Here is an 11,188-nt window from a genome sequence, read left to right as displayed (position 1 = left end):
CTTTTTTGTACGAGTGACTTTTTGTATGACCTTCGGCAAGGCTAATACTATAGGAGTAGGCAAGAAGCTTGAGTTTTAGTGCTATTGTGATCTATTCTGTTGCTGATCATTGATCAAACTTCAGCACACTCTCAAAACTGCTTGCCAGGGAAACTAGGACAGGAGTCATCCACAGGTTGAGAACTTTTGAGTCATCGCATCCCCCGAAAGGCCCAGGTAGATCTCTGAGGCCTGAGCTATTGTTGATACATTTTGAAGATGTGAAAGACGAATATATACATTTTTTGAGCTCAAAGCAAAAATTTGACTTTCCTTGTGCATACTCAGTCCTATCTTGATAGGCAACAAGTCCTCAATTGAGAACTGCAGAAAATATCAAACTATGCACAAGATAGCTAGATCGATTTCTTGCAATAGGCAGGCCACGCGAGCACTGGCTGGAAACAAGATGTACCCAACGCCTCCCCAGCACTACCATGGTGGCTACAGCAGTGGGATGAACCACATGGTTAACCAGTTCAGTGGTAAGTTAATTTTTTCAATTCTAATCACTAGGTTATTAAGTTAACTTGTTATTACCAGGTTTTTATTTTAACTTGGTAAATTACTGTTTTTATTTTTTGCACAAATAGTAATTTCTGATTCGTGACTTGTTGAATTGTTTAATTTACGGAATTTATTGTACCAGACCAAATTATCTCAGTTTTGCTCTGTATGACTGATGTTTCCTTTCAGAGATGAACATGTCTACTCGCAGTGGTGGCCGAGGACGTGGCCCTAGTGTTCCCAGGTATCCTGGAGTTCGCATGTACCGGGACGATTACAGGAGAGATCGTCCAGACGACCGCAGATCTAACCGTTACAATAATGACGATGAGGGTGGTGATAATTACGGAGGCAACAGTTACGGCGGTGGAAATGATTATTATAACAGCGGGTATGTAAGACAATATATTTCGTGTGGTGTTTCTTTTCCGTTTTATACCGAAATTATAAACAAGTATTAAGAACAAACATCTTGTCTGAGCATATAATATCAAAATTGTAATAAATTATTCTCAGACCCAGAGGTGGATACAACGGAGGTGGTGGTGGAGGTGGAGGAGGTAGAGGAAGAGGAGGTATGTACCAGAACATGCCCCAACATGGCGGGGGACGAGGGGGTTACTACCCACGCAACAAGTTCCAACCACCAAATATGGGGGGAGCTGGCGGCGAATTCTCTCCCTACCAAGGAAATATGAGACGTGGTAATAGTCGAGGTATTGTCCCTTTTTACAGTTATTGTTTTTCTGATGTATGGGGTTATCTTTAGTTTTAGTATGTAGATCTGACGGGAAGGTATCTGGTGTGAAATTAAGTTGTTTAAAAATCGGGGGAAGGAGGATAAATATACTGTTGATAGAAGGGTTGGTTTGGGGAGCAAGTTCACTTTCATAACACAAACCTGTCAGGTGACTTCCAAGGAGGTAACGATTGGAGGGGCGGGTTCGGCGAGCAAGTTGAGCGAGACGATTTCTACCCTGACAGAGTATCTACCCACATTCTCAACAGCAGTGAGAGATACCAGAAGGATTGGAGTATCATGGCTCCCAGAGACGTCGCCATGGAGAAGTTAGTTCTTCTTATTGACTTAATTTATTTAAAATTGGTCATATTTAATTTACAGTTCTTAATTTCGATCATCATAGCTATGTAAATATAATAAAACGCCTAAGCCCTAGCATTACTGTCGTTTCATAAATTTCTTTCAGCAAACTATTCAAGAAACAATTCGTACAAGTAGAGATTAACTTTGATAACTGGAAGAACATCCCGGTTGAAACCTCTGGAACTAACCTACCTGAACCAATCAGCACATTCAAGGATATTGGACTAGGTTAGTTAAATTAAGATTCAATTTAATCATATTTTTGTTTATAAAGTGTACAATGGTCTTAGATGGTGGTACAAATTGATTCCGAAAGACAGTTTTAATTTAGAGTATAATGGTTAAAAACCCCTGGCCCTCCCCACTTTATAACATTAAACCCACTCAGGAGAGATCCTGGAGAACAATATTAAGTTAGCTGGAATTCTGCAACCTACCCCTGTTCAGATGTACTCTACTAGCATCGTTAAGAACGGCCGAGATCTCATGGCTTGTGCCCAAACAGGTAATCTCTTTTGCACCTATATTTTACCATTTAATATCGAATATTTACATTTAAACCGGGATGTGAATACTTGGTATACGGAGAACGAAATATTGCACATAACCTAGATAAGATATTATCACACTTTCGAGCCAAATTTGGCAGGAAAGCAGAATTGATATTACATGCCCCGATGCAATGGGGAGCAATGGCTCTCACCCGGGGGCATGAAATATCAATCAGTTGCTCAGAGAGAGCCCGATATTCCCATAGAAACAAGGAGCCCACTCTCAACAACTGTTCTACTACTGTGAGGTACTGATTTAAATAATGATTTAAATCAACAACCTGAAGTAGTCTATGACCGTAAATGCAATGATCAGATAAACTTTCCAGATTTAGGAAAAATATAAATTTATACTTTGTTTTAAAAACATTTCCTTGCGTTTGAGATGTGTTAAGCAAAATACAATTTTTTGTTGTAAAACTTTTTCAAGCTGTTGTTTTTTTACTGCACTTCATAGTTCAAAATCTAATTAGGCTTCGGATGATGAAACAAAGTAAAAACTCCCTGGTTTGTACGAGTTTCAAGCGACTTAAGGTTACTGAAAACGAGATCAAAGTTTACAAGCAGACTTGAAAGTTGCACAAAGTTTTGGTACTTGTCAGCGATACAATCAATCAGGCTCATTAATTTCCTTAATCGCTTACTTGAAATTAAAAAGGAAGTGTCAGAACAAACTACAGTCACCCTCACAAAAAGTAGTAAAGACAAAAACGATGTTTGATCTATTCGAAGGAAGAAAACACACAAAACAAAGCCAGATTTCAGCCATTTCAGACCTGAATTTTAACCCCCTCTGATCCCTTCTTTGAGCCATATTCCATATAGAAATTGTGCAGAAATTATACTTGGCTTTTCCATTTTCCAAACCGGTTTCGCCTAGATTAGCTTGCGAAATTCGTGGCTGATCTATAAACAGACTGATAAAGAGACTTATAGATTCTGTACAATAAAGAGCGAAAATTCTATCCCAGGACTAGTTTTAACTGAATTTTAGTTAGTGCAAATAAGTGCAATAAAAACATCCTATAAAATATATTATCTATATAAATATATCAAGGGACGAATGACGTAACTTAATCAGCTAATCTGGTTATAAATTAGTCTGGGCACTGGGGCAAACAGGTCCGATGATTAATGTGCTGCCATTCTTTAGACAATTCAATATTGGTAACAGTACGGGTGAACTACCTGGCCATGACCAGGGTGGTTATAGGCTGGTGGAGTACTGCGTTCTAAAATGTTGAAGAGATACATTTGAATATTACAAATGTTCTGATAATTTCCAGTTCAGATAATTTCTAGCTCGAAGCAGATAATGGCAAATAATGGCAAGTAAAGATGAATACTGACTAAGAACTAAGCAGAATACTCGATAAAATTCTAAGTCAACGATTACAAGTTGCATTAAATCATTCTGAAATAACAGACAATCAAGAATCAAGACGGACGATAATATTGTTGATGTAAATTAGGGAGTGTAGTGTATAATGTGGACTGATAAATAGACACTAATTATGACCCCACAGCTCTATTCAAATTTAACAACCAGGAAATTCTTTCACCTTATCGCAGATACAGATTATACGATAAGGACTGTGATGTATAATCAACACTTAAACGGATGTTCTATACATTATACATCTACAGTTTTAATGACTCTAAAAATATCTAATAGAAATAAAGTATTAGAATCACCTCACATCGATTGATTTGCAGGATGTAATTTAAATTACGTATCAAACGCGCTCGCGGCGGAATATTCTAGACTCATAAGTACAAGACCCATAGGCGGAAAACACATTAATATCGCATGCACTAGGTAGCAGTACAAAGCAAATTCAGCGCGGCACACAGCATTCACTGTGTCATAAATGTGAAACGCGAGATTCTAATTTCACATATTGTATCTTTAATATCTGAAATACTAACTTATCGAGAGCTATATATAGCTTGGACATTATAAACATAAATAAGTTCGACATGTCTAGTTTTGCTTTGGTGAGATTTATAACTAACGTTTGATCAAATTCTGCTTTCCAGGCCAAATATGGCTCCAAATAATGGCAAATAATGGCAAATATGGCAAGTAAAGATGTATATTGTATACTGACTAAGAACTAAGCAGAATACTTGATAAAATTCTAAGTCAACGATTACAAGTTGCATTGATTAAATCATTCTGAAATAACAGACAATCAAGAATCAAGACGGACGATAATATTGTTGATGTAAATTAGGGTGTGCAGTGTATAATGTGGACTGATAAATAGACAATCATGGCGCCACAGCTTTATTCAAATTTAACAACCAGGAAATTCTTTCACCTTATCGCAGATACAGATTATACGATAAGGACTGTGATGTATAATCAACACTAAAACGGATGTTCTATACATTATACATCTACAGTTTTAATGACTCTAAAAATATCTAATAGAAATAAAGTATTAGAATCACCTCACATCGACTGATTTGCAGGATGTAATTACGTATCAAACGCGCTCGCGGCGGAATATTCTAGACTCATAAGTACAAGACCCATAGGCGGAAAACACATTAATATCGCATGCACTAGGTAGCAGTACAAAGCAAATTCAGCGCGGCACACAGCATTCACTGTGTCATAAATGTGAAACGCGGGTTCTAATTTTGACGTATTGTATCTTTAATATCTGAAATACTAACTTATCGAGAGCTATATATAGCTTGGACATTATAAACATAAATAAGTTCGACATGTTTAGTTTTGCTTTGGTGAGATTTATAACTAACGTTTGATCAAATTCTGCTTTCCCGGCCAAATTTGGCTCCAAAGAAAGTGTGATAAAACATTAATCACATGCCTTCTCATGCGATATCAACATTTTCAAAACTCGGCAAGCCTCGTGATTGAAAATGTCGATATAACCCTCGGCAAGCCTCGGGAAATATCGAAACTTTCGCTAACTCGGCAAGCCTCGTGGGCGAAAGTTTTGATATCGCATGAGAAGGCATGTGATAAATGTATAATAAATTTCTTAATTAAAATAATGTCTGACACCGGTCCACTCTAACAGGTTCCGGCAAGACAGCAGCGTTCCTGATTCCCATCCTGTCCAACCTGTTTGAGAACGGACCACCCCAAGAACTGAAGGACGGAACCAGCATGGCACACAGAGTGTCACCTCTTGTTCTCATCCTCGCTCCCACCAGGGAACTTGCTAGTCAGATATTCGAGATGACGCAACACCTTTGCTACAGGTTACATTCTTACTGTGACCTCTCTGTTTTAAGATTTACGGCATATGGTCCCTGTAACCCGTAGTGGGGGAATGCAACGTCAATTAATGTCAGTATTCCATAAAAACCCCAAACTGACATTGACATTAATTGACATTAATTGACATTAATTGACATTAATTGACATTAATTGACATTAATTTGTCTTGAAATTTGAGATTATCATTATTCGATAAATATTCCAGATATTCACGTCTATGTAAGTTAGACCGGTTCAAAAAAACAAAATGTCCTTGAATAATTATGAGTATGTTCTTATCTGTTGATCCTTAGGTTTATAGACCACAAAAAAAATTTCAGCTTCCAAATCTTCCATCTTCGGTCCCCACCGGCCACGCCCATATTTTATTGGTTTCTTATACAGGTAAAATATCTAGAATCGGCTTTTTTAGTATGAAGGAGTAATGTTAGCTGTTTAAGATTCGTTATTCAAATATAAATGTCATGAAGGCATTTCGTTTAATGTGGGTTTTAAGTTCTGATGATGTTGAGAACCACGCCCTTGATGGCCACGCCTATTTAAGAAAATTAAATTTCGGAAAACCGTATTATTTTAGTTTAATTGTTTAATGATCTGAATTTTTTCACATTTCACCATTTCCATATGTGATAGTAAGTGAATAAATTGATGAATAAACGTTTTAAGTGCTAAAAATATGGTAGAGAACTACATAATCTCTGGTCGAAAAATATCGTGTCAATTAATGTCAGTATTCCAAAATTTTGCAAAACTGACATGACATTAATTGACATTAATTGACGTTGCATTCCCCCCCCCCCCCCCCCCCCCCCCCCCCCCCCCGAGTTACGCAGCAGCACTAGAATTGACGGTTGCATCCCCCCCCACCCCCCCCCACCCCCCCCCGTATGTTACGCCAGCACACTAGATGACTCCCTAGTAGCCGTCTACTCGCCGTATCTTCTACATTTAGAGGTTTAATTACCGTGAAGGAGTAGTACCCCGCAACCAGCCTAAATATCTAATGTGTCACGTGATGTAACGTCATTTCACGTGCCTTAATATCTTATGTAAGAATTAGTTTGTGATTGGACCATAATGAGTCACGTAATGCTAGGGCCCTCCTAAGGAATGTTATTACGTATATTACCCTAATTATTACACGATTAGAGGCTTTAGAAGATAGCTTATAATTGAGAACTTGTCTTGACGGTGATTTACAGTACATTATAATCATAAATTGTATAGCATGAGTTATTATAACCATGTTAAATTTTACAGCATATTATCTTGATTGTGTGTGGCCGCGTGTAATGTAGTATTGTAGGGGGATCTATTACATCATGCAAGTTTACATGTCACGTGTAATGTCACGTGGTGTGTGTTACTTGTCACGTGGTGTTACGTCATGTTATGTTGTGTTTATTACAGGTCCTGTGTGAGACCGTATGTAGTGTACGGAGGATCCAACATAGACAAGTGCATAGACCAGCTTTCTCTTGGAGTTGAGATTCTTGTAGCTACACCAGGACGACTCATTGACCTGTTGAACAGAGGAGAAGTTAACTTATCTATGGTTAGTCCTTTATCTATTTGTGTCACTCTTACTTATAACTGAACTACAAATTAACTACAAATTAACTTTTGAATAGTACCACATATGCGCTGACTAGTTAAATTAAACAATGTTTAATATAACATTATAGTGTTATTTTATAGCTGTGACTATTTGACAAGTTAGAATGCTAACTTAACTCTGTTACAGACAATTTTGTAGTGCTAACTAATTAACAATGTAACAGATAGAGTAGTTATATAATCAAACTGATAAATATTGTTGCAGGTTAAATTCCTAGTACTCGATGAAGCTGACAGGATGTTGGACATGGGATTCGAGAAGGATATCAGAACTATAGTAACTGATTACAAAATGGGTATCGCCGGCAAGCGACAAACTCTCATGTTCAGTGCTACATTCCCCAAACCTATTCAGGTACGTTATACTCATTTTATACTGTACACAGAATACATAACCAGTACTTTCCTTGTATTTCTGCTGCTAAAATATTTTCACCATGGGGTGTTAAGTCCATATTCATCGTAGTCCGATAGTTTCACTGGCACTGCATCTAAATACGACTTAACTCCTTGTATTTCAGCTGCTAGCTAAGGAGTTTATGGACGACTACATCTTCTTGACTGTAGGAAGGATAGGATCTACCAATGATATCATCACACAGAAACTTAACTATGTGAGACGAAATGACAAGATTCCTGAATTGCTTCGTGTACTTACAGAAGGTACTAATCTTATTAAGCTTTCAGCTAGGTTAAACATACATGGGTGGGGTCAGTGCGGTGAATTATTTTGACAACGAAAATTTTAATGCCAATCAGTGTTAGTCAATGAATGTCGCTAAATTATTACATGATTTATGTGTGTGACGGCGGCTTATTATAATGACATCATTCGAGAGCTGAGAACATTCTTCATTATTTTGATGATCTGTTCTTATCTCTGTGGATTGATGTGATTTTTACATCCATTTAAAAATGTATCGAGAGTATGTGGTCATGCGTGTATTACACGATATTTTGGAATGTTGTTGGTTTTCTTAAGAACAAAAAGTTTTTTAAACATTCAGCACACGTACAGTTCCGAAACACAATGAATAATGAACTGGGGGCCATCTTATGAACTTACATTCGAACGTTGGGACTCGGAGAATCTTTCGATAGAAATGATGTACTTACGTTTGAGTACTACTGTAGACAAATTCTTTATCTTTAAGGACCTCAAACGATTTAAATGGACTCTGTTTCTTAGAAAATCTCCCGATTCTCGATTGTTCGAGTCACAAAGGTCTTCTAGTTCTAGGAATCGCGCGTACAAAGTCTCACTTTTTAGCAATCACAATGTGAGTTTTGCGCGCGTAAAGCGCGCACTATCTTCCGGCAGTTGTAACGAGAAACAATTATTCTGTGAATCTGCAACCCGAGTCCTAATAATTTAACCCCGTGCAACGAATCTTTAAGCCGGATACTCCACTGGCTTACTAACAGCTGTTTATATTTATCCCATTTAAAGCTTTTTTAACCGTTACTGACTGTCTTCTCCCTTCAGAAACCAAAGACCGAATTCTCGTGTTCGTACGTACAAAGCACGATACCGAGAAGATTCAGGGAGTCCTAAAGGACGAAGGACACAGTGTTATCAGTATTCACGGTAACAAATCCCAGAGAATGCGTGAAAACGCTTGAACCAGTTCAGGAACGGTGATAAGAACGTTTTGGTGGCAACTGAGGTTGCAGCTCGAGGTCTCGATATCCCCAACATCAGTCACGTGGTCAACTTTGACATGCCTGATACCATCGAGAACTATGTGCATAGGATCGGTCGTACAGGTCAGTTATTCAGTAGGAATTATCTTATCTTGCACCTGTCAAAAGTTCAAGAAACTTCCTGGGATACACCTTCAGTTCATACTGTAAACATAGTACTATTAACTATTACTGTTATCTGGGTACAGATACATGCACACCAAAAACAGAAACAAACCTGAGATTTAAATGTGTTAATTGGAGACTCCATGATAAGAGTCCCGTATCATGAATTATTAAAGTTTCCAACAAGTTTACTGTATTACAGGAAGGATGGGTAACCCAGGACGTGCCACCTCGTTCTTCTGCGAGAGTGACTGGCACATCGCACCCGAACTAGCTGAGCTGCTGAAAGAGAGCAGCCAGGAAGTACCCCAGTTCCTCGCTAAGATGAAATACAACAACAGCACTGTATCAGGCGGCGGCGGTGGTGGACACAAGAAATCGTGAGTACTGCTTAAGGCCAGAGGGGGGGGGGGGGGTTAAAATTCGATTTTCCAGTTTTCACATATTTGATTAGAGCTGCTGGAGACGAACAAGAGGAGAAAAACAGGACCGAAATCTGACCTTGCGTTTTTAAGATATCGCGCGCCAAATATTGAGGTTTACATGTAATTACATGTAAAACTTTAACTTAAACTGTAAAAAGTTAAAACGCCCTAAGTTGAGAAGACTGGCCACACCCAGGAGCTGGAACTTGGCACAGGTGTTCCTTAGACTGTTTTACACAATTCTATTGTACAAAATTTTGATATTTGCTTCTGTTCTTGAGATATGAGGTTAACTTTACCCCAAATTCAACAGTTTTTCGACAGTTAACCTCATAACTCAAGAACAGAGGCAAATATCAAAATTTTGTACAATAGAATTGTGGGTGACAACCCAAGGAACACCTGTGCCAAGTTTCAGCTTCTGGGTGTGGCCAGTATTCTCAACTAAGGGACGTTTGTATGAAAAAACCTGTTTTGAGTAAAAAGAGTTTTAATAGTGTTTTTATTTCACTGCCAAAATCTCAAATTGTGCATTATTTTCCGTATTTAGTAGCGTCTCCATACAATTTTTGCTTTAAGGTGAGAAGATGTTTATTGAGATACTTTATGTTGGGAAAATCAATATCGTAAACCAAAATTTGTCTAAAAATGAGGTTAACTATCACGATATTATGTAGTAGTAGTAAAAATATGATTGTTAACCTCACTATAGACCATATAACAATGGAATTGGTTTATCAATATATTGTTAGACATGTAATGAAACATTTGCCCAGTGTAACAATTAAGATTTTGAGGTTAACATGTGATTGACTGGGCCGAGATTCAACAAATGAGAGGTTAACCTCATTTTTTAGCTATTTATGTGTGAACTCTTCTACTTATATATGGTCTGTCCTAATCACCTTTGTCTCATGATCATATTTGAGGCATTGGAATACAAATAGATACATCACTGAGATATTGTGGTACATAACAAAGTAAGAATCTTGTGTAAATAATTCTTAAACTACCAAATGGATATGTTAACCTCATTTTCAACACGTTTCTCGAGATAAAATGAAGTTAAATCAGCACTACATCTATTAAGAATTTTGTATGTCGTAATCTTACGATAAAAATAACAACTCTATCACCTAATCTATTTCGCTATACCTAAATTAAGAGTTAACCTTATTTAATCACGTTTGGATATTACTTTTTCTGATAATTATGAACCTAAAATTTAGAGTTTACATTTGCTGACCGAAAAAACAGCAGCTACAAATATGTGAATAGCAGCAATGTTTTTGTCATCGAAAATTAAATTGATTTAGAAAATAATATTTTGGTCGATTTTTTTGAACCCTTACCCCCCCCCCCCCCCCCTCTGGCCTTAAGAGGATAGATAGTGAAAGTGAAATTAGATAACAAGTGTAGTGATAATGAAAGTGAAAGTGAAACTAGGCACGTGCTAATGAGATTATTTCAGGTTCACTCAGGACAGGTTTGGAGGTCGGGACTACAGACGAGGCCCTCAGTTCATCCCCTTTTCAGATACTTAACACAATGAAGCCCCCCGGCGGAAAGGGGCTACGGGGTTCCCATAACCCCCTAATTCTACAACCCCGGTTGTTTAACTTTACAGTCATAAACCCCCCCTACACGTTCGTCCTAAAATTTTTCACCCTTCGAATTATCGAAACTTTAACAAAAAATAATTTTTTATTACTTTGAACAAGCAAATATTAAAAAACGACTAAAACACCTGCAACTCTTCTTGCTATTGAACTTTCTAATTTATGTTATTCCAGAACTCTCCGCAGATGCACCCATTTAACCACATGGGGTATGCGGGAAACCCCCATGCGTCACCCAAATTTACAACCCCAAAAAA

General features: G+C 37.7%; 1 protein-coding gene across 1 annotated transcript; it reads left to right on the top strand.

Moving 5' to 3' along the window:
- Nucleotides 1–345: 345 nt before the first annotated feature.
- On the top strand, nt 346–10,856 carry LOC134825707 (uncharacterized). The gene is given in 14 exon segments (XM_063837917.1): nt 346–524; nt 736–937; nt 1,063–1,262; nt 1,455–1,614; nt 1,755–1,879; nt 2,040–2,156; nt 5,259–5,442; nt 6,872–7,016; nt 7,284–7,433; nt 7,600–7,741; nt 8,565–8,699; nt 8,702–8,845; nt 9,090–9,267; nt 10,784–10,856. Coding segments are annotated over 14 exon segments (2,031 nt in total). The 5' UTR covers nt 346–448.
- The last annotated feature ends 332 nt before the right edge of the window (nt 10,857–11,188 follow it).

This window comes from Bolinopsis microptera, unplaced genomic scaffold (genome assembly GCF_026151205.1).
Source record: "Bolinopsis microptera isolate Bmic1 unplaced genomic scaffold, MBARI_Bmic_1.0 sca24, whole genome shotgun sequence".
NCBI lineage: Eukaryota > Metazoa > Ctenophora > Tentaculata > Lobata > Bolinopsidae > Bolinopsis > Bolinopsis microptera.
This window is presented reverse-complemented; position numbering and strand designations above follow the sequence as displayed.